This window comes from Lontra canadensis, unplaced genomic scaffold, assembly GCF_010015895.1.
Source record: "Lontra canadensis isolate GAN:19392208 unplaced genomic scaffold, GSC_riverotter_1.0 scaffold18, whole genome shotgun sequence".
Classification (NCBI taxonomy): Eukaryota; Metazoa; Chordata; class Mammalia; order Carnivora; family Mustelidae; genus Lontra; species Lontra canadensis.
Window position 1 is genome coordinate 11,804,036 of NW_022631012.1, and position 22,193 is coordinate 11,826,228.

Below are 22,193 nucleotides of genomic sequence, written 5' to 3' on the forward strand. Positions count from 1 at the left end.
AAAGTTATAATGACCCAGATAGAAAGGACTTTATAAACATGTTTTTAATTTTTGTTTCAATTTGGATATTCAAAACAACATGTAAACAATTGCCCTCCTCCAATATTAAGAAAGATTATATTACAAAGGTTAATTCTATAATTTGTGCAGTACAACCCCCAAATTTTGGAATATTATACTATCTATACAAGTGATATTTTCACATACTCTAAACATTTAAGGAGATACTTACTGCCATCAATATTGAACTTGAAAGACAAAACTGAAAGATTCAATCCTGCTAGTGTATCACTTTCATTCATGAAACCTCATTTGATAAAACCTCAACCCACAGTATCTGTGAACGCTAAGATATTTACTAGTATATCTTATCTGTCTCTCTGAGACATAAGCACAATACACATAGATATCTTCTAAGTACTATTGCTTATTTTTTTCCAAATGCTGGTTCAGAATAATTAAAAATACACAATTTTACTTATTTGTTTTAATCAGGTCTAAAATAAAATTAGAAAACCTGCTAAAAAAAACTGATGAACAATCTTAATTTGTAAATGAAGTGACATTAAGAACTGTCAATTTTCTAATAAATTTTCATGGCTCTAAATCTAATTGTTTAATAGATACTTATTTAGAGCTAACTTAGTATTAGACACTAGAGATACAAAGAAATGAATGTCAGTGACATCATCATCATCATGAATTCTATTAGACTTATTGGATTTCCTTAAAACTTTATAATCAGTAGATTGCTCAAGGGAAGTTTTATAATCACATTTTCTTTCAAACTGTCCAAAACAGATCAAATGTCTAAGAATATCAGATACTATTCTTCTCACCTCATTTGCTATTTATTAACTATGTCTCTAAGCATTAGGAACTTTCTAGTTCCCTTCTTAAATTATGCTTGTTCTCCTTTTTCTTTTTTTTTTCTCTTGCTTTCCTATTTTCTTTCTTCCTTCCATATTTCTCCTTTTTATAAATATTGCAGTATTTCACTCCTTTTTTGTAATACAGACACCTAATTCCTTTATTTTGCAAATATTTTACAGAGAGTCAGTCTACGTAACATAATGTTTACATTTAATAATATAGCATGTACTGCATTTGGAGGTATACCATAAAAGTATGAAAAAATGTTTTCCAAGAATTGTATCATTATAACATGTTATTCTATGCTGATTAGTATGTTTTGGGGATCCTTTTTATTCAACTCCCTCCCATTTCATTGTTAAAATTTTTAAGAGTACCCTAAATCTTCTTCCTGTGCTGTCTTAATACTTTTCCTTCCCATACTCTGTAACATTTCTGTCTTCTCTATTCCACAGAATCTCCTCTAAGAATACTAATGACATCCTCCGATTCAAATTCAAAGATCATTCCTCAGTTCTATTTCCTTTTGACTTCATATTACATCTACTGCTATCAGTATGGGTTCTTAACATTTTCTAACATTAACTTCCAAGATACTATTTGTTAGTTTTCTCACTATTTTTCTGACCAATGGTCTTTTTTTTTTTTTTTAAGATTTTATTTATTTATTTGACAGAGAGAGATCACAAGTAGGCAGAGAGGCAGGCAGAGAGAGGAAGAAGCAGGCTCCCCACTGAGCAGAGAGCCCAATGTGGGGCTCGATCCCAGGACCCTGCGACCATGACCTGAGCCGAAGGCAGCGGCTTAACCCGCTGAGCCACCCAGGCGCCCCCTGACCAATGGTCTTCTTAACTAAGCTACTAGTATAGGGAGGTCCCCCAATATGCAGTCTTCATTGCTCAATTTTTTTGCGTTCTTAATTTGTTCTCTTAGGAAAGAGCATTCACTCATAACTTCCCATTTACCATCTGTATATAGATAATTTCCAAAACACTTTAAATTCTCTCAAATCCTCCTAATTTTAAAAAATTCTTTAAAATTTTTTTCTTCAGTTGTCCCATCAATACTCCATCCAAAAGTCTCCATAACTAACTCACCTTTCCAATGTAAACCAATATTTTTCCCTAAGTTCCTGGCTGCCACCCTATTTCTTTGATCTCTGAGTATTTCCCAATTCCTTAGATTTTCTTCTAATAGCTAAGCAGAATGACAGATTTCTCCTCTACATTTTCTTACACGTGACTTTTCTTGTCAATTTCCATATCCAAGATTATAGGATCTCTTATAGCAACTCTTGTTTTTTTTCCTTTATTTTTATTATCATATTTACCATTTTAACAATTTTTAAGCATATAGTTAGTCCCCTGGCAATAAGTACATTAATAATGTTGTGCAACCATCGCTACTACCCATCTCTAGAATGTTTTCCATCTTCCCAAACAGAAACTATGTATCCATTAAACAGTAACACCTTATTTCTTTTCCCTGTTTTTAACTATTGTTTTTTTAGTAATCTCCACCCCCAAAATGGGACTCAAACTCTTGGCTGCAACCCAGAGATCAAGAGTCACATGCTCTATTGATTGAGTCAGTCAGGCGCCTGTCTTTTCCCTTTTTAAAATGCCTTTTATTCTTTCTATTTCAATTCATCCTACATGTTACTAAAATAATCTGCAAATAAGATTGAATTGCCTTTCCCTTTCCTTTTTTCTTCTTTTTTAAAGATTTATTTAAGAGAGAGAGAGAGTGTGAGCATGGGAGAGAGGCAGAGAACCTTCAAATATACTCCATGCTGAGCATGGAGCCCCATGTGGGGCTCAATCTCAGGACTCTGAGATCACGACCTGAGACAAAACTAAGAATTGGATGCTTAACCAACTGTGCCACCAAGGCACTCTGCCTTTCCCTTTTCAAACACTTGATACTGCTCTTTATTATTTATCAGGCCAAAAGCAATAGTTATTCTCTGACTGCAGTAGTTGTCCAAAAACTGTTGTTGATGGCAATATACTAATGCTGGTATAAGAATCATTTTAGACAGACATGCTTCTAAAAAACAAAATATTCTGGATTAGGAGGTATTAAAAAAAAATCTGTGGCCAAATTCCAATAATAGAAATAAAAAGTTTCAAAAGTTCCAATAATATGTGTGATACTACTGCAGTTTTGCTATGTCCAGAAAAATACTTCAATTGAGTACTCCGTATTTCCAATTAAAGAGGGACAAATGCTTCTAAATAATAACTGATGGACCTGTAGTCAATCTAAATAATTATTAACTTATTTTATTTTTAGAATTATAAACTATTAAATGCTTAAAGGTTTTAAAGCCAAAAAATTCAACCCTACCACTAATCCTTGTTTTTATTCAATAGTTCCATTTCATAATTTGTCTAATGCTGATTCAATTGACTGTTTTCCTTTTCCTGTGCTTTTAATGGTGTTATTCCTATAAGATAGAAGCTATATATATCAAATCATTTTGTATATCATCTAGAAGAATGCAATGCATATATTGATAGTTAAAGTTTTTATAGGACAATAAGGACAGTAATATAATTCTAACAAAAAGATAAAAACTATAAAATCATTTGGCTAATTCAAATAAGCCTCAAATAAGCATTCATATTATATGAGTGTTCTTTCATTAAAAGAAAGGAAGGAAAGCACAAAGTCAAGAATGGAGAATGAAGGGGCGCCTGGATGGCTCAGTGGGTTAAGCCTCTGCCTTTGGCTCAGGTAGTCTCAGGGTCCTGGAATCAAGCCCCAGGACCGGGTACCGCATTGGGCTCTCTGCTCAACAGGGAGCCTACCTCCACCACCCCCCTCTGCCTACTTGTGATCTCTGTCAAATAAATAAAATCTTAACAACAACAACAACAAAAGAATGGAGAATGAAAAAATAAAAAAATAAAGGAAAAAGAAAGAAAAAAGTGTTTCAATGGTTAATTCATTGTTTCTAATTTTTTACTTGGGTCAATTGAGGAAACATTCAAAGTGTAGCTTATCAAATGCTCAGAGGGTGGATAAGGACAACCATGACTGTTAAAGCAATCAGAGACCAAACTAAACACAGATAAGCTATTATGAGCAATTAATTAAACTGCACTCAGATGCAAAACTTGAAGTCCTTTTAAATTTTTTTCCTGATTGACATCCTTCTGCTAATGATGTTTCTGAACACTAGATGGCAATGAACTAAAGGTTTAAATGAAAGTAAAAGCAAAAATGTTGACTTATTTAATATAGGTAGAAAAAGAAGATATAACTGCTTCACTTTAAAACATGTATCAATTTTTGATAGCAATTCTCCTACCTGGGAAAAGGTCTGTACATCTCATAAATATCTCCCAATAAATGAGTCCAAGTGCATACATGTCTACTTGTTTCAAAGCTGATTCACAGTCCCTCAGATTCACAGCTCCTTCTAGGACTTCTGGTGCCATATATCTGATTGTGCCAACCTGTTAAATTACAGTGATATTTTTCAGGACAGAATGTAGCATATTCTGAAAGCCATACATTAGATCAGAAGTTGTACATAAATTTCATGTCAATGATATGTTATTTGACCCTAAACATGTCACTGAAACCTTCTATACCAAATTTTTTACCTATAAAATGCCCTTCTTGAATAATTAAACTATGGGAAATCCATCCTACTTAATACTATTCATCAATCAAGAAGAATGCACTACACCATCCTATGTATGTCAATGCAGAAACATTTCTAAGACATAATGAGAAAACTATACAATAACATGTACCATTTAACATTTAAAAAAATTTTTTTTAAATGTTAAAGATTTTATTATTTAAGGAGAGAGCACAAAAACAGGGGGAGGGGTAGAGGGAGAGGAAGAGAGAGAATTTTAAGCAGACTCCATGCTGACAACAGAGCCCGAGGCAGGGATCAATCTCACCATCTAAAGATCATGACCTGAGCTGAAATCAAGAGTCAGACCTTCAACCAACTGAGCTACTGAGGCACCCCTAAAAATTGTTTTAAGTTAAAAAAAATCTATATCTATATATTTATTTATACATAAATATATAATATATATATTCACACACACACACACACACACACACACACACACACACATAGACATATGTATGTGAATGCAGAGAAAAAGGTTAGGAAGGATGTGTTCCACATTTTAATAGTGATTATCAGAAGATGACTGTCCTATCTCAAACTGACAATGTTACTCTTCCTTCAAAAGTCAGTTCCTAAACACTTCCTCCGAATACTTGTCAAACATGAGTTGGAATGGCAGTGATTTCCATAAATAACTGATAAACTTCATATAATGTCTTTTATATTTTTTAATTTTGTAATTCTTAACATGCTGAATTGGTAGCATGTAAGGGTAACTGTCCTGTCTTGATTTTTTTAATGCCATTCATTATGTTCCCAAGGTATGTCAGAGTTATACCTTTTGTATACACTCACCTCACTTATGGCTGCATTATCTTCTTCCCCTGGGCGTACCAGTCTATTTCCAGTCAGCCTCATGGATAATCCAAAGTCACTAATAACACAGGTTCCATCGTTTTTCACCAGGACATTTCTGCTGTTTAAATCTCGATGGGAAATTGCAGGTTTATAATGATCTGTTTAGATAATTTCAAGTATTTATTAATACTTAAATAGCACTCTTGGACATAAAGTAAGCATGAATATAATAGGGACTACATAAATATAGACGATTGTATTATTTTTCTGAACATTAATATTCTAATAACAAAAAAGGAAACAAGAAAGCAAAGTTTCAACTCATAATCATTACTATTTTCACTATATTTTGCAACATAAACTACTGTTGCATGTATAATTAATTAAGCTTTAAATATTTAGCTGCAAGCTAATAGCCAACATGCTATTGCTTCTTATTTTAACACACACTTGGTTTTTTCCCCCTCATTTCTAGGGTAGTAAAAGGAGCCAACAGAGAAAGAAATATTTAGTATAAAAATTTTTTAAAGTCAGCTTGTCTAAAATAAGTATCAGTGAAAAACTGAGATGGCTCCAAAATTTGTAAACGTATGTTGTACTATTCTCCTATGGCTTAACAGATCAAACCTGTGATGGAACATCCCAGTTCTGTCCTCAGGTTTAGCCCTGTCTCTAAGCCCACCTCAGTTCTTCAAATCAAACTAGGAATAGTTTTCCAATGGACCTGGAGAATGAGGAGAGGAGCTGCTATCTCTCAGCAAGATGTGAAAACCTATTTTCTTATTTTACAGAGAAGCAAAGCACTATTATATTCATTCTATTATCACTAGACCATACGCTCCATGAAGGCAAAAACAGAATATGTTTTACCTAAATTTAAAAGAGTTGGCACACATGTATCTAACCTAAGGCACCTCATGAAAAGCATAATGTATTTTTCCCTCTCTATAAGGAAACCTTATATAAATATTATTCAGCAAAACTATAGTTCTTGAATTGAAAAAAAATCCTATACCACAATTTCTTAAACTTAAAATAACTCTCTAGGTATAAAAAGAAACAAAGAATCAGAACAAAGTCAATGATAAGTTTACTGAGTATTTATATTTAGGTACAAATAGGCTCAGCATTTAGTCATTACTCTCATTAATGAAAACCAGACTGCAATTTCACCAGCAGTGAAACTAAAAAGAGGATAATGATTCCTTTGATATACATTTAAAAAAAGAGCACACAGCACAACTGGAGGAAAAAATAGTAGTTACCATGGATCTAAAAAAATGGTAGTTATCATTGATCTTTCCTGCTCATTTTCCCCCCTTTCAGTTCATGGTCCAGCTTTCTAAAGTTTGTACTAACATGATTCGCTCAACCCCTAGAAGAGTTGCATTTCTTATTCTGCATAAAACCATAATACTAGTATATATGGTATAATCTCGAGGTGATATTTATATATGAAATTAATAGAGATATAAAAATGTTTCTATATTTGGAAAATATTTGTATATTAACCCCAAATCAATACTTAAACTAAAAGATCTCATACTTAGGGAAACCAGGCAAATAATGGGGAGAATGGGCAATGAACAAATCAGTGAGACAGCCAGAGAGGAAAACAGGATAGTACTTTCTTCTATGTAATGAGAAAAAAAAAAGAAAAAAAAGAAATGGAGAAGGGGAACAAAAGAGGTAAGAGAGAGAGAAGAAAAGGAAGAGAGGAAACAAGATTAGGATTTATCACCAATTCAAGAGGTAGAACTATAGACTGCCCTTTGAGAGATTTTCCCCTTAAAGTTCTCCTCGGTATACCTTTTAATTGTTTTTCTTTGGGGTAGGAGATGGAGAGAAAGGAGCAAAATATACAGTGATTTTGCCCTGGGCAGCAGCACTGTGATAGGCAAATATCTCAAAGAAAAGCAGGACATATTATTTCAATTGTGTTAAAAAATAAAACCTGAATAAAAAAGTCTCTCTGTGAATATTTATACACACACACACACACACACACACACACACACAGGACCTGGAAGGATGTACTAGTTAATAGTAATTTTCTGTTTATATTTGAGTGATCTATGAGCTATATGGTCTTTGTTAGATTTTTCTGGGGAGAATACGGTAACAAGTTTCATAGACATTCTAAAGAAAAAATTCATAAGAAAGACAATCACAAATAAATAAACAGGTTCAACTCCTCCTTATTTGTTCTGAAGCAAAAAACAGCTGAATAAATAATAATAGTATTATTCCTTACTATAAAATTTTTATGCTAAATAGCAAAGTTACATCTGAAGATACTGGGAAAAACAGCATTCTCTGAAAAAAAGAATGAAATAACACTTTAAATGTTTTGAAATATTATAGCATATTTCCAATATTTTAAAAATCAGGGTTGCCTGGGTGCCTTAGTCATTAAGTGTCTGCCTTCAGCTTGGATCATGAACCCGGGGTCCTGGGATTGAGCCCCCCATCGGGCTCCCTGCTCAGCAGGAAGTCTGCTTTCCCTGTCCCACTCCCCCTGCTCACATTCTTGCTCTCTCCATCTCTGTCAAATAAATAAAATCATGAAAAAAAAATCAAATAGGTACTAACATTTTTTGCAATAGCATATATTTTATATATATACACACACACACACACACACACACACACACACACAAACATACACACACGCACACAGTTAAAAAAAGAGGTTAACTAGTTTAAAAGATAATATTAGGTAATATTTGAGAGCAACATCTACATTAAATAAAACTCTTATTTGATGACAATCATTCTTTTCAGCCAATGTTTGACTTGAAACCTTGCTGAATCATGCAAGTCTTAAAAAGGAGGATTAGTGTGGTATTTTAAATTCTGTGCTAAGCCAGCTCTTTAAATGAATTACAATAATATTTAAGAGTAAGGAAACATAGTCCAAATGGTTAATGTGCTAAAGCACTAGAATAAGTGCATCAAATTGCTGACATAGGCAATAACATTGGTCAATTCTGTATTCAGGAAAAGCAAGATGTCAGGATAAATGAAGTGATAAATTATTCAGGAGAAATTATTTATATATGAAGCAGCAGCTAGAAAAGATGATCCATGCTATTACAGAATAGAACAAAGATCTAAGAAATTGATACATTAACTCTCTTATCTACAGAGGTCAGAGAAACTGGAAAAGCAATATTCTGGGCTAGAGTATGACAAGAAAATCCCTTAAGGGATGAAAGCTTGAGAAAGCACAAAGATTTAGTTTTGAAGCAAGCTTATGATGGGAGGTGTATTTTGAAACAAAGTATGAAAGTAAATGAATTAAAGAGATACTTTGAATAAGGAGCAAAAATGCACACAGGTGCTAAAGAAAACTGTAGTTATGGCAAAGAATACAACCACACAGTTAGGAAATCCCCACCATGCATTTTCTTCTTTCTACTCGGTAACAGAATCCTATATTATTTGAGATACCAACACACTCAGCTTAAAAACAACAACAATAACAATAACAATAACAACTGTATGTTCAGCATCTCTTGAAGATAAATGCAGTAGTTAAGTGTGAATTAAGTTCTGGAAAATAAAACATAAGTATAAGAGTAGGACTTTTGGAGGCAGAAGGGTATAATTCCTTCTACCTTCCCTTTCTTTCTCCTACTAATTAGCGGATATATAGCATGAAGGACAATGAGGTGACCTTGGAAACGTTAGCCATATATAAAGAATGATGGAAGAGATAATAATAAGGCTCCAATAATACTATGGTGCTGCCAAGCCAATCTTAGACCACCTCTCTCTAAATTCTTACATGGGAAAAAAAATTTTCATTCTTATTAAAGCCTGTTATTTTCCCCCCTGACAGATTTGACCAAACCTAATTCTAGCTAAGAGAAACACTGAATTATAAAAAGATACAGATAGGTTTTATATTCAAGACTAATCAACCACAGAATAAAGTCCATATGATGTTAAAAGTAAAGAATTGGCAATGCACTGTATTTCATTTAAATAAGCAAATAAATGCAAGGAAATGTAGTATAGCCTAGCTAAGAGGTTTTTAAGCTAAGAGGTTTTTAACCTAAGTGCATGATGATTTTAAAGGGTCTGTGAACCATTAGAATCAAAAGAGCATTCTTAAAAGTATACTATGCATGTATCTTTTCTAAGAAGGTGATCAGAGCTTTAATAAAAATCTCAATAAGATCCATGACCTCTCTAGAGTCTTTAAGTTCTTTTTCTTATTCTTATTACATTTCAAATCCATTTCATCATTCCAGATCTTTCAAACAGCTGTTTAATGATAAATCTGCTATTAAATAAAATATATTCTTAGTTTGAAGATATGAGTAAAATTTCCCTTTGTGAATTTTGACCCTATATGGGTGTCATTTGTCTTCTATTCATTGTCTTACCTCCTCGTGGCAATTCTGTATGAAGATAAGCCAGTCCCCTAGTCACAGAATGAGCCAGACGGCAAGAGCTGACCCAATCACTTGTATGGAGACTCAAATACTTGCATAGAGATCCCTATATAAAAGAAAAAAAAAAACAACACATACAAAAAAATTGGAATTAATTTACCTGTACAGGACAAGATAAATTAGCAACAGCCTTATAAAGTTTTTAAGTAGGTTAGGATTCCATGAAGACCTCATGAACTATGACATTTCAATATCTCAAAAGAGACATTTCTGTGAGTAGAGAGGGGAGGAGAGAATGAAAGGATAATTTAAACATTGTTAATTTTTATTTCTCCAATATTAAAAAGTATAAAAGATTATTTCACATTAAATGCTCCTTTACCAAACTAAGGTAGAAAAAAGTTTTTTAGACTCTTTCTTCATAATGTATCTCTTACCAGTACAAATACAAATTATATTCTTTTGTTTTACAAGTATAAAACAGAAAGCTTTCACAAATATATATGTGTCAGTGTTACTCAAGGTGCTCTTCTACAAACTATTTATAACCAGACAGGGATAAGGAGCTTGTACCAGAATGAATGTCAATCAAAACACTGTTTCCTACATCAAGAAAGTCTTGCTGAGAGGGAGAAAGAGACAGAGACATGAATTAAACAGTTAACCAGTGACTTAATTGATTCACATTCTGATGTGAGATCCTTATCTCACTGCAGACCATTAATAACCAGTTGCAAACCACCAGTGCTTTACAGAACAGTAGTCCTGAAAATTTGATTGACAGCTAATATAAATGTCACTTTAATTTTTATAAAGAACTTACATTGGGATAATACTCCATCACAAGCAAATACTCCATGCGTCCATCTGCAGTAACTCTCTCATCTCCAACTATAAAGCGAGCAATGTTGTCATGTTCCATCAAAGGCACTCTGTAAATGTTCTTCTCATTGATAAAATTCTGACGGTTTGCGAAGGAAAACACTTTTACAGCAACTGGACGCTCATCTAAAGAACCTTTATAAACTGCTCCATATCGACCCCGGCCAATCAGCTATAAATTTGTTTTAAAGAAAGCAAGATATTAATTCATATCACAACTGAAAAATCAAATTTTCTAGAAAAGTATAAATCTAAATTTATTTTAAAATTGCTTATAGTTTAAATTACTTCAATGTCAAGAAACTAATAAACTCCATATCTCATATGGCTCAGGAAGGTCCTACCACACCCAGCCCTCCCACAGATAACAACTATGAACTCCGAACAAAATTTCATTTTAATTTTTTTTTAAAGATTTTACTTATTTATTTGACAGACAGAGATCACAAGTAGGCAGAGAAGCAGGCAGAGAGAGAGGAGGAAGCAGGCTCCCCGCTGAGCAGAGAGCCCGATGCGGGGCTCGGCTCGATCCCAGGACCCTGGGATCATGACCTGGGCCGAAAGCAGAGGCTTTAACCCACTGAGCCACCCAGGCACCCCCAATTTTTTTTTAATTAATTTATTTATTAGAGAGAAAGAGAGAGAGAGAATGGGAGCACGAGGGGCAGAGGGAATGGGACCCGCAGACTTCATGCTAAGCAGGGAGCCCAACATGGGGCTCAACCTCAGGACCCCAGGATCATGACCTGAGCAAAAGGCAGACACTTAACCCACTGAGCCACCCAGGAGCCCCTAAACAAAATTTTAAAAAGAAATCTGAAAGTGCTAGAGAACGAACATAAAGGAAGTAGATTCTGGGAGTCAACACTTAGAAAGGAATGCCTAGAGTGAACTACCCATTTTATTTTTTTAAGATATTTTTTATTTATTTCACAGAGAGAAAGGTCACAAGTAGTCAGAGAGGCAGGCAGAGAGAGAGGAGGAAGCAGGCTCCCTGCTGAGAGGAGAGCCTAATGCAGGGCTCGATCCCAGAACCCTGGGATCATGATCTGAGCTGAAGGCAGAGGCTTTAACCCACTGAGCCACCCCGGTGCCCCTGAACTACCCATTTTTGTAAGCTTTTAGTCTGAGAGCAGGCTGAAAGAACACTCTGCAGGAGACCTAGAACTGTAATAGAAAATCCATAATCATTCTGGCCCTAGGAACCAGAGGACAGAATTAAACGCAAGCACAGATTCTGGAAAGTGAAGGTAGAATCCCACAAAAGAGAGTGAAAGAGGGGGAAACCCAGCGAATACACAAGACCAATTTCAGCTAAAGATAAAATAATTGTGCTGAGATTTTGAGCTTTTGCCTAAGAGATGAGTTTGCAGCATATCCAACCAAGTTAAATGCCTATTAAAACAAACAATGGAAACATACACACTTTAGAAAAACCTAACAGGGGGCACCTGAGGGGCTCAGTTGGTTAAGTGTCTGCTTTCAGCTCAGGTCATGATCCCAGGGTACTGAGATTGAGCCCCATGTCAGGTTTGCTCCTCAGCAGGGAAGTCTGCTTCTCTCCCTGTTCATGCTCTCCCTCTCACTCATTCTCTCTCTCTCTCTCTTTTTAAGATTTTATTTATTTATTAGAGAGACGAAGAGAGAACATAAGTAGGCAGAGCAGCAGGGAGAGGGAGAAGCAGGCTCTCTGCTGAGCAGGGACCCGGATGCAGAGCTCAATCCCAGGACCCTGGGATCATGACTTGCACCAAAGGCAGCCACTTAACCAACTGAGCCATCCAGGTGCCCCCCCTCCCACTTTCAAATAAATAAATAAAATCTTAAAGAAAGAAAGAAAGAAAAGCCTAACAGAACATAGGGTATCCACAATATAACACTCTTAATACCCAGGACAAATAAAAAAAATAGAATCAGCAAAATGCAACCCATGTGCATCTTCATTTTTGGCTTCTGGATATTTCTTTCACTTTACTGAAACAGGTTAAGAATTTACTATCATTTATTTAAGGATTTTCATTATATTTCATTCACTATTTCTAGGTTAAAATTATAACAGACAGATAAAATGCCCTTTAGAAACACTGTATCAATATATAGTTAAATCAGCAATGTTTGGGAGTGTTTTACTCAGCCCAAGATAATATTCTATGGTTTTAATTAGTTTTTATTTTTCAATTTAATAAATTAGACATCTTATTATACGTTTAAAAGTTACATTTAATTCCTTTGTGAATTGGCACTTCATGTTTTTTGTCCATTTTTTATGGATTGTTTCTACTATTGATTTATACCAGCTCTTGAACAACTCTTTTTCATGTGCTGAAATGCTTTTTTGGAATCTTTTAACTTTGTGTATTGTACTTTTCTCCTAAACAGAAGTTTCCTAAAATGTTTTATATAATCAAATCTATCATATATATTATTTAATAGTCTCTAGTTTGGGGATCATAGTTTACTTATTCTAGTAATGATCATAAAAATATTCATCATGGTAAGACTTTAACATAGGTTCTGAGATACTACGAAACGAAAATTAAATCCAACATAATACATAACAGTTGTATGTACCTATAAAAATACATAATATATGCAAAGACAAGGAATATTCATTAGGCATATATTATGGATTGCTTGAAAGCATATTCTTTTCAGAACCTCCTCTCTTTATGCCCATATCAATGCAGTCTATACTCAAAGATCATCTCCTTCCTAAATATACTGTCTCCTTTCTAAATATACTCTCTTTACCAACTCCCTTTCCATATTTTTATCTTCTCTCTATAACATTTACTACTACTACTAGAAATAATATACATTTATTTGTTTAACCTGTTCGTAGACTCTTTTCCCACTAGAATATAAACCACAAGGGAAGCCTGGGTGGCTCAGTCAGTTAAGCGGCCGGCTGACTCTTGATTTCTGCTCAGGTCATAATCTCAGGGTCCTGGGATGGAGCGCCATGGTGCATAGGGCTCTGAGCTCAGCAGGAGTCTTCTAGAGATTCTATCTCTCCTCTCCCTCTGCACCCCCCCACCGGCTCTCTTTCTCAAATAAATAAAACTTAAAAAAGAGAAAAAAGAATATAAGCCTCAAGGAGACTATCTGTACTGTTCACCTATATCCTCAGTGCTTAGAATAGGCCTTGGCACTAAGCTGATAGTTAATAAATGTTAGTGGAATAAATGGATGAATGATGTAGTGAGTGAATAAAGTTACTGTCTCAGATGTACTATGACAGCAGAAAGAACAGACCATAATATCTAAGAACAATCTTACCTCCAACAGTTTCAGATTATCTAGGTCAAGAGAGGGTTCTGATGCTGCTGCCTCCATCATGTTCATACTGTGAAGACCTTGTTTACGGTCTCCTATTAGAGTGGGAAAAAGAAGTTACCAAGATATGGTTCCCTTAAAATGAAGATCTTTATTATACTTTTTTATTATATTTAGTTAAAAAGAAGAGCTACAAAAGGGAAGGCAGCAAGATTTATGCCCAATGTCACCAAGAGTAAAACTATTTACTAAACTAAGAGTCCATCTATAAAAGAAGAATGATCAATAATAATATTAAAGCTGAATTTTGGGAGATAATTCCAACAACAGACCTTGTTTAAAATATTGCAGAAACATTCAAGGTTTTATTACAGTTATTCAAATGAATGAATGGGTACTGATTTCCTAAAAAGCTCATCAAACCTAAAGTTCAGTAGAACTGACTGGACAGTTGATGATACTGAAGAATTATTTATTTATTTATTTAGATGTGAAAATGGTATTGTGGTTAGTCCTTATATTTCAGAGATAATACTAAAAAGTTTTTTTACAGATAAATGATATATGTGATTTACTTCAAAATAACCCACTACCACATAAGGATGTGGTAAGCAGGGCTATGGATGATATATAGATGTGATAATCATTGAAGCTGGGTGAGAGGTATTTTGGATATTTTTGAAACTTTTCACAAAAACCAGGAAAAATGTTTGCTAAGAGATAAGGATGAGAGCAAAGAGATTTTTAAAAAGGGGAAAACTGATTCCGATTAAATGGTGTATTTAATAAAACAATAGGAAAAAAGGTAATATTTTTTACCTGTCAGCATCCTGTATCCGAAGCATAAGGCAACTATCAAAACAGCTAATACAGAGACTGATGCCAAAGCAATGATTATTGTCTCATCTCGGTTAAATGAATGAGGTGGACCTAAAATAAGACAAATTTAAAAACACAGTCATCTTTTTTCAGTAGTTTGTTAAATACTGACAGAAAGGCTGTGTCAATATATAGTCAAATCAATGTTTTTGCATCAAAGGAAATTAAAGAAAAATTAATAATAAATCTGTGATAATTGCAAATTATATATTTTTAACCACACAAAGGATCTTACATAGATTTACAACACTGAAACACCTGTTGGTTGTGCTTCTTATTTGAATATCTATTATATCATGGAACAGCACAGGCAGAATAATAGAATATTTAAGAGAACAGTCTTTGGAATCATATTTGGTTTTAAATCTTGATTCAACACCACTCTCTCAGTGGCATTTAGCAAGTTATTTGGCTTTTCTTTAGTACTTACTGGATTTTAATAGACTTCAACATAATGATAATTGTACCTACTTCCAACATACAAAATAAGTTATAGGAAGAAAGCTACATATAAAAACTCATTTTACCATGAGATATCAAGTCACACACACTAGGGTGGCTACAATTTAAAAAAATTATAATTTGAATTATCATTAAATGCAGTAGAAAACATTTTGGAAGTTCTTCAAAAAGTTAAACGTAGAATTACCATAATACCTAGCAATTCCACTCCTAGGCATACCCCAAAGAATTGAAAACAAGTATTCAAACAAACACTTCTACAGGAATTTTCATGGTACCACTAATTATAATAACCCGAAGTGGAAACAACATGAATGTCATAAACTGATGAATGAATAAACAAAATGTACTATGGACTGAACTGTGATCCCTTAAAATTCATATGTTGAAGCATTAACCCACAAGGTGATGATTTTTGGAGATGGGTCCCTTGGGATGAGGTTTAGATAAGGCCAGGAGGGTGGGGACTTCATGACAGGATTAGTGGCCTTATAGGAAGAGCTATCAGAGGGCTTGCTTTCTCTCTGTCTCTACCATGTGAGGAAATAGTGAGAAAGCAGCCATCTGCACACCAGGAAGAGAGTTCTCAATACAACCTAACCATGGTAGCACCCTAATCTTGGACTTCTAGCCTCTAGGATTGTGAGGAAATAGATTTCTGTTGTTTAAGCCACACAGTCAATTCTATTTTGTTGTGGCTGTGAAGGGTAGCAGAATACAGTACCCCCAAAATAAGCCTCTTTGGCATGACTAGCTTGAGCTGGGTATTTTTAAGAAACACCAAAGAAACTCTGAAAAATAAGAAGTTGCCCTTTTGTAAGAGACATTTACATTTATAAGGAAAATCTCCATTTGTAAGGTATCTCCCTCTCTGTCCTAAGAGGAGGAAAATGACTAAAACTCTAGCAACCTTCATCAATAGAGAAGACATGGACTTAAATGTGCACAGCAAACATATACTCATTTACTGTGCTTTTCCTAGTAACCTACCATAACTGGTCTTACCTTAACCTCCTCTCCACCCCCCTTCCTTGGCTTAACTAGAGATAGTATTTGGGGTGGCGACTTGGGCCATTTTAGGGAATTACTCAGTTTTCCTGGGTATGTCCCATGTATGCAGGAAGTGTATATGTTATTAAACCTGTTTTTCCCCTGTTACACTGTCTTTTCATTATGGTGGTATAGGGGACATGACACCCTCAAGCGAAGAACCTAGAAGGGTAGAAGAAAAATTAGTTTTCTTCCCCTATGGCTGCTGGGGCTGACTGATACAGTGCAGTGTATTTGTTACAACTGATGAACCACTATTGATATACTAACGAAAGTCCATAGTTTATATTAGCTTTCACTCCTCGTGCTGTATAGGTCTAAGGGTTTTAACAGATGCATAATGCCATGTATTGACCAATACAGTATCATACAGAGTAGTTCTGCTAACCTAAAGTGTCCTGTGCTCCACTTATTCATTCCTCAACTCCACCTCCCACTGGACTCTGGCAACCGATTTTTTGTTGTTGTTGTTCCAAAGTCTGTATTCTTTTTTATTTTTTATAAACATATATTTTTATCCCCAGGGGTACAGGTCTGTGAATCGCCAGGTTTACACACTTCACAGCACTCCCCATAGCACATACCCTCCCCAATGTCCATAACCCCACCCCCCTCTCCCAACCCCCCTCCCCCATCAACCCTCAGTTTGTTTTGTGAGATTAAGAGTCACTTATGGTTTGTCTCCCTCCCAATCCCATCTTGTTTCATTTACTCTTCTCCTACCCCCTTAACCCCCCATGTGGCAACCGATATTTTTACTGTGTCTATAGTTTTGCCTTTTCCAGAATGTCATATAGTTGAAATAATACATTATGTAGCTTTTTCAGACTACCTTCTTTCACTCAACAATATGCATATAAATTTCCCCCATGTCTTTTCGTGGCTGAATATCACTGCTTTTTATCAGCTAATGATATCCCATGGCATGGATGTACCAGCATTTATCCACTCACCTACTGAAAGACACCTTGGTTTCTTCCAATTTTGGCAGCTATGAAGTTGCTATAAACATTCGTATACAGATTTTTGTGTCAACATAAGTTTTATAGGGTAAAGTAATACATCATATGTTAAAATGTGAAAAAAGTTACTTCCAATTTTGTTTAGGGTGTAAAAAGATGCAAACAAATTTTATTTCCACCCTAATAATAAGCCAAGACACCTAACAAGACACCTAATAAACCTACAAAATCATAGCTTTTTCTTTAAAGTTCATTAAGAGCTAAGGACACAAGGAAGCCAATGTATTAAGATGCTAGTATGTGACAACCCCTTTCTAAGACAGAAGAGACCTAAAACTGCTTTTATCCTTGGTAATGCAGTTAGTGGAAGAGGACACCACCCACAGATGTGGGTAGAAAGAAACAGCTAAACATTTAACATTCTTAAGGCATAAGAGTACTGGATAGCAGAATACCTAGGGACTGAGAACACAGAGCTTGCAGATACCTACTAACTCTTTTCTATAGGCCTCTACCAAGTAGTCACAAGTCGAAAACTGAAAGAACCCCATTATGTGTAGGTACAAAAGGCCTGCTAAAGCCTGAGAATAGGTCAAGAGAGCTAAAGTAAACCTTGTGGGCATGCAGGCTTTCACTGATTACAACAGTGTCCACCTGTGGCTGGGTAAGGGCTATTAAAGTTGAGAGAGCTCTTTCCTGAAGTGCCGGAGTATAGGACTTACCAAAGAGTGAAGGCAAAGGAGAACTAAGAGAAATCCTATTAAGCACTGATATCAAATCCTACTGAGGTGAAGGTTCCTCCTGCCCTCAGAGCATTTGAAACCTATAATGACATGAATCAAACTGAGGCAACAACAAAGCCCAGATAAAGCTCAGCTAACAGAGTTCATTTAGCCCTTCATTATAGTAGCTTGACAAAACAGGGTGTATCCTTTTCTCAACATAAGTAATATTTATTTTACACTCTATTCTTCTTTTATCTGCAATGTTCATTATTCAACCAAAAGTCAAAAGATGTGAGTGAAGAAGCAAGAAAATATGCTTCAATGTCAAAAAAGGAAGTCATCAACAGAAACAACCACTGATGATGAAAGTATCAGAGACTTAAAAAAAACTCTGAAAAGTGTGTTAAAAATACAGTGGAGGGGTGCTTGGGTGGCTCACTCAATTAAGCATCTACCTTTGGCTCAGGTCACAATCTCAGGGTCCTGGGATCAAGCCCCACATTACCAGGGTCCCTTCTTAGCGGGTACTCTGTTTCATCCTCTCCCTCTGTTCCTCCCCCAGCTCACGTGCTCTCTCTCTAATAAACAAAAATCTTAAAAAAAAAAAAATAGTAGTGGAAAAAGTGGACACATGAATGAACAGATGGAAAATGTCAGATGAGATAGAGAAATTAGAAAAAAGCCAAATGGAATTGTTAGAAATTAAATGTATGGTAATGGACCTAAAGAATTCTTGTGATGTGATTATCAGCAGAAAAGATACCACTGACAAAAGAATCAACAAATTCGAATACACATCAACAGATTATCCAAATTATATCACAAAGAGAAAAGAGAGAGGAAAAAATAGAGAATCCAGTATCTACAAGGCAATATCAAATGGCCTAACATACATTAATTAGAAACACAGTAGGAGAGGCAGGAAATAGTATAGAAGAAACACTCAAAGAGATAATGCACAAGATGTTTTCGAAACTGATGAAAGACAACCAACCATAGATTTAAGATCAGTGAACCTCAAGCAGGGAAAATTGCAAAGAAAATCTTACTGATGTACATCCTAGTCAAAGTGTTTAAAATCAACGATAAAGTATTTTTCCAATCTACAGATAATACTTTAAACAAGATTGGAATTACTATATCCAACTTCGTCGTCTGGTTCTTTTCAATTAACACTGTCCTATATCATTAAGAATTCTTTAAGACCCCAATTTGTTGTTGATAATTCATTGCCTTTAAAAATAAGCTTGTGAACATCTGTCTGTTCACTGAGTAGGGCATATCTGTTTATTAAATTTTTGACTGCTTATCAATTACTAGAAAGTTGTGTTAAAATCTATTATAATTAAGACTTTCTTTTTTTAGTTGTATACATTTTTGGCTCATATATTTCAAAGCTATATTGCTAGCTGTATACAAATTTTAAATTGTCCTATCTTCCTGTTAAATGAATATCTGTCATTAAAATGTGACCCTCCTTGTCTCTGGTAATGTTTTTCTTAAAGTCCATTTGATCTGATACTAATATAGCTAATATTTTTTCCATCAACTTATTGTTTACCTTTCTGTATCCTTATGTTTTAGATGTATCTCTTATAACTAAATAGTATTAGGATTATTAGTCTTTTTAAAATATTTTGTTGACATATAATTCATATAACATACAATTCATTAATTTAAAGTGTATAATTCAGGACACCTGGGTGGCTCAGTTGGGCAAGCGTGTAACTCAGTTTTGGCTCAGGTCGCGATCTCAAGCCCCATGTCAGGCTCTGTGCTGGGTGTGGAGCCTGCTTAAGATTCTCTTGATTCTCCCACCCTCTCTACCCCTACTTCCCCCTGTCCAAAAAAAGAAATAAATAATAAATAAAAATTTAAAGTATTTAATCAATGGTTTTTGAAATATTACATTACTGATTTTTAAAAATTGTGAGGAATATATGACATAAAATTTACCTTTTTAACCACTCCATAATTGTACAGAAGAGTGGCATCAATAACATTCACAACACTGTGCCATCATTATCACTACCTGTTTTCAAAATATTTTTATCACTCCAATGAGAACTCGGTAACTATTAAAAAATAACTCCCTATTCTCCCCTTCTTCCAGCCCCCGGATCTCAAATCTATTTTCTGTCTCTATGAATTTGCCTACTCTTAATATATCATATCAGTGGAATCATGTAATATTTGTTCTTTTGTGGCTAGTTTATTTCCTTTAGCATATTTTCAAGATTCAGCCATGTTGTGACATATAGCCTATCTTTTCACTTTCTTGATATGTGTTTTAAGGCACAAAACTTTTAATTTTGATGATATCCAAATTGTCCATTTTTTCTTTTGTCACTTGAATTTTGGTGTTATATATAAGAATTCACTGCTAAATCCAAGGTTATTAAGATATACCCCATGTTTTTTTCTAAAAGTTCTATGTTTCTAGCTTTTTATAGTTAGGTTACCAATCCATTTTGAGTTAATTTTTGCATATGGTGTGTATCTTCATGTTTTAAAATCAATCCAATTATCTTTGTCTTTTAACTGGAGTGCTTAATCCATTTACATTTAAGATAATTAGTGACATCTTTGTGTTTATTTCTATGATCTTATTTTAGACAATTTGCTCTTGCCCATCTGTTTCCTGGGCAGCAGAAAGACACTGGAATATTTTTCCAACCCTCCCAATTATTTGGTAGTGATGGATTATATTTTTAATTCCCTTTTTTAAACCCCATGAAAAATTATTATGAGCAAAAGTCTTGGCAAAGAGAACTTTCATATACTTTTGCTTGTAGTCCAAATTGGCACAACTTTTTTGGAAACAGTTCAACTTTACTTACTAGAGCTGAAGATACATATACACAATGACTAAGCAATTCTACTCCTAGTTATATACTTTGGAAAATTTCATGTGAACTAAGACATATGTTCAAGAATGTTCATAACTGATTTATTCACAGTATACAAAAATTAGAAACAACCCAAATATTTATCAGCAAGAGAATGGGAAAGTAAGTTGTGGTATAGCCACACAATAGAATACTACATAGCAACGGAAGTGACTTGCATTCATTATATTTTTAAAAAGAAAACAAACAAACAAACAAAAATTTCCAGAAGAATTATAGCTTTACTCAATAGCACAAATTTTAAAACACCATATTGTGTAAAGGGTCAAGACACCAGAGAAGACGTTATGATTTAACTGATATAAAGTTCAAAAAATGGAACTATTAAACTACATTAAACTTGGGCATATATTAGAAAATAGAGAAGCTATAAAGAAAAGTGAGGAAATGATTATCACTAAGAGTCAGAGTAATAGCTATCTTTATGAAGGAAATAGGAGTTGTGATTAAGAAGAGATACAACACAGGGGTCAACACAGGGATGTTCTCTTTCTTGACATGGGTTTAATGATATTTTATGTTAAACTATGTTTTATATATGTTTTACCATAAAATACTTATGCACAGAAAAAGACCAAAAGGAAATGCACTAAAATGTTAAAGATTTTGAGCAATTTTTCTAAATGTATTTTCTACAATTAATATGCACTATTTTTATTCTAGGCAGAAAAAAAACAACAACTATCATTTTTTAAAAAGATTTTATTTAATTATTTGAGAGAAACAGAGAGCACAAGCAGGATTGGGGCAGGGATGAGGGAGCAGAAGGACAAGCAGACTCCTCGCTGAGCAGGGAGCCCAATATGTGGGTAAGTTCCAGGACCCTGAGTATCATGACCTGAGCCGAAGTCTGACTCTTAAATGACTGAGCCACCCAGGCATCACAACAACCATCATTTTAGTTTATTTATTTATTTTTTAAAAGATTTTATTTATTTATTTGACAGGCAGAGATCACAGAAAAGCAGACAGAGAGAGAGGAGGAAGCAGGCTCTGCTGAGCAGAGAAGCTGATGCGGGGCTCGATGCCAGGACCCTGGGATCATGACCTGAGCTAAAGGCAGAGGCTTTAACCCACTGAGCCACCCAGGTGCCCCAACAACAACCATCATTTTAAAAGAGCTTACCTCTTGCTCTCTAGGGGCTCACAGTGTAGGACCAGTTTCTAGGTATGAGTTGTCCTTTTTATTAGTGGGATACAAAATGTTCCTGCTTTGTTACCACTGAAGAATTATCTAAATCACTATGTTGAACACCTGAAACTCACGTAATATTGTGTGTGAATGATACTCAAAAAAAAAAAAAAAAAAAAAA

General features: G+C 34.7%; 1 protein-coding gene across 1 annotated transcript in view; it reads right to left on the reverse strand.

The window, feature by feature from the left end:
• The window catches only part of BMPR2 (bone morphogenetic protein receptor type 2), a 214,924-nt gene that overhangs the window by 37,875 nt on the left and 154,856 nt on the right, over positions 1 to 22,193 (reverse strand). The window contains exons 4-9 of the mRNA XM_032860059.1: positions 14,713 to 14,823; positions 13,897 to 13,988; positions 10,559 to 10,789; positions 9,727 to 9,841; positions 5,330 to 5,490; positions 4,190 to 4,337 (exon numbers count right to left, since the gene is read on the reverse strand). Of these exons, the coding sequence (XP_032715950.1) occupies positions 4,190 to 4,337; positions 5,330 to 5,490; positions 9,727 to 9,841; positions 10,559 to 10,789; positions 13,897 to 13,988; positions 14,713 to 14,823 (858 nt within the window). The remainder of the gene's footprint in view (positions 1 to 4,189; positions 4,338 to 5,329; positions 5,491 to 9,726; positions 9,842 to 10,558; positions 10,790 to 13,896; positions 13,989 to 14,712; positions 14,824 to 22,193) is intronic.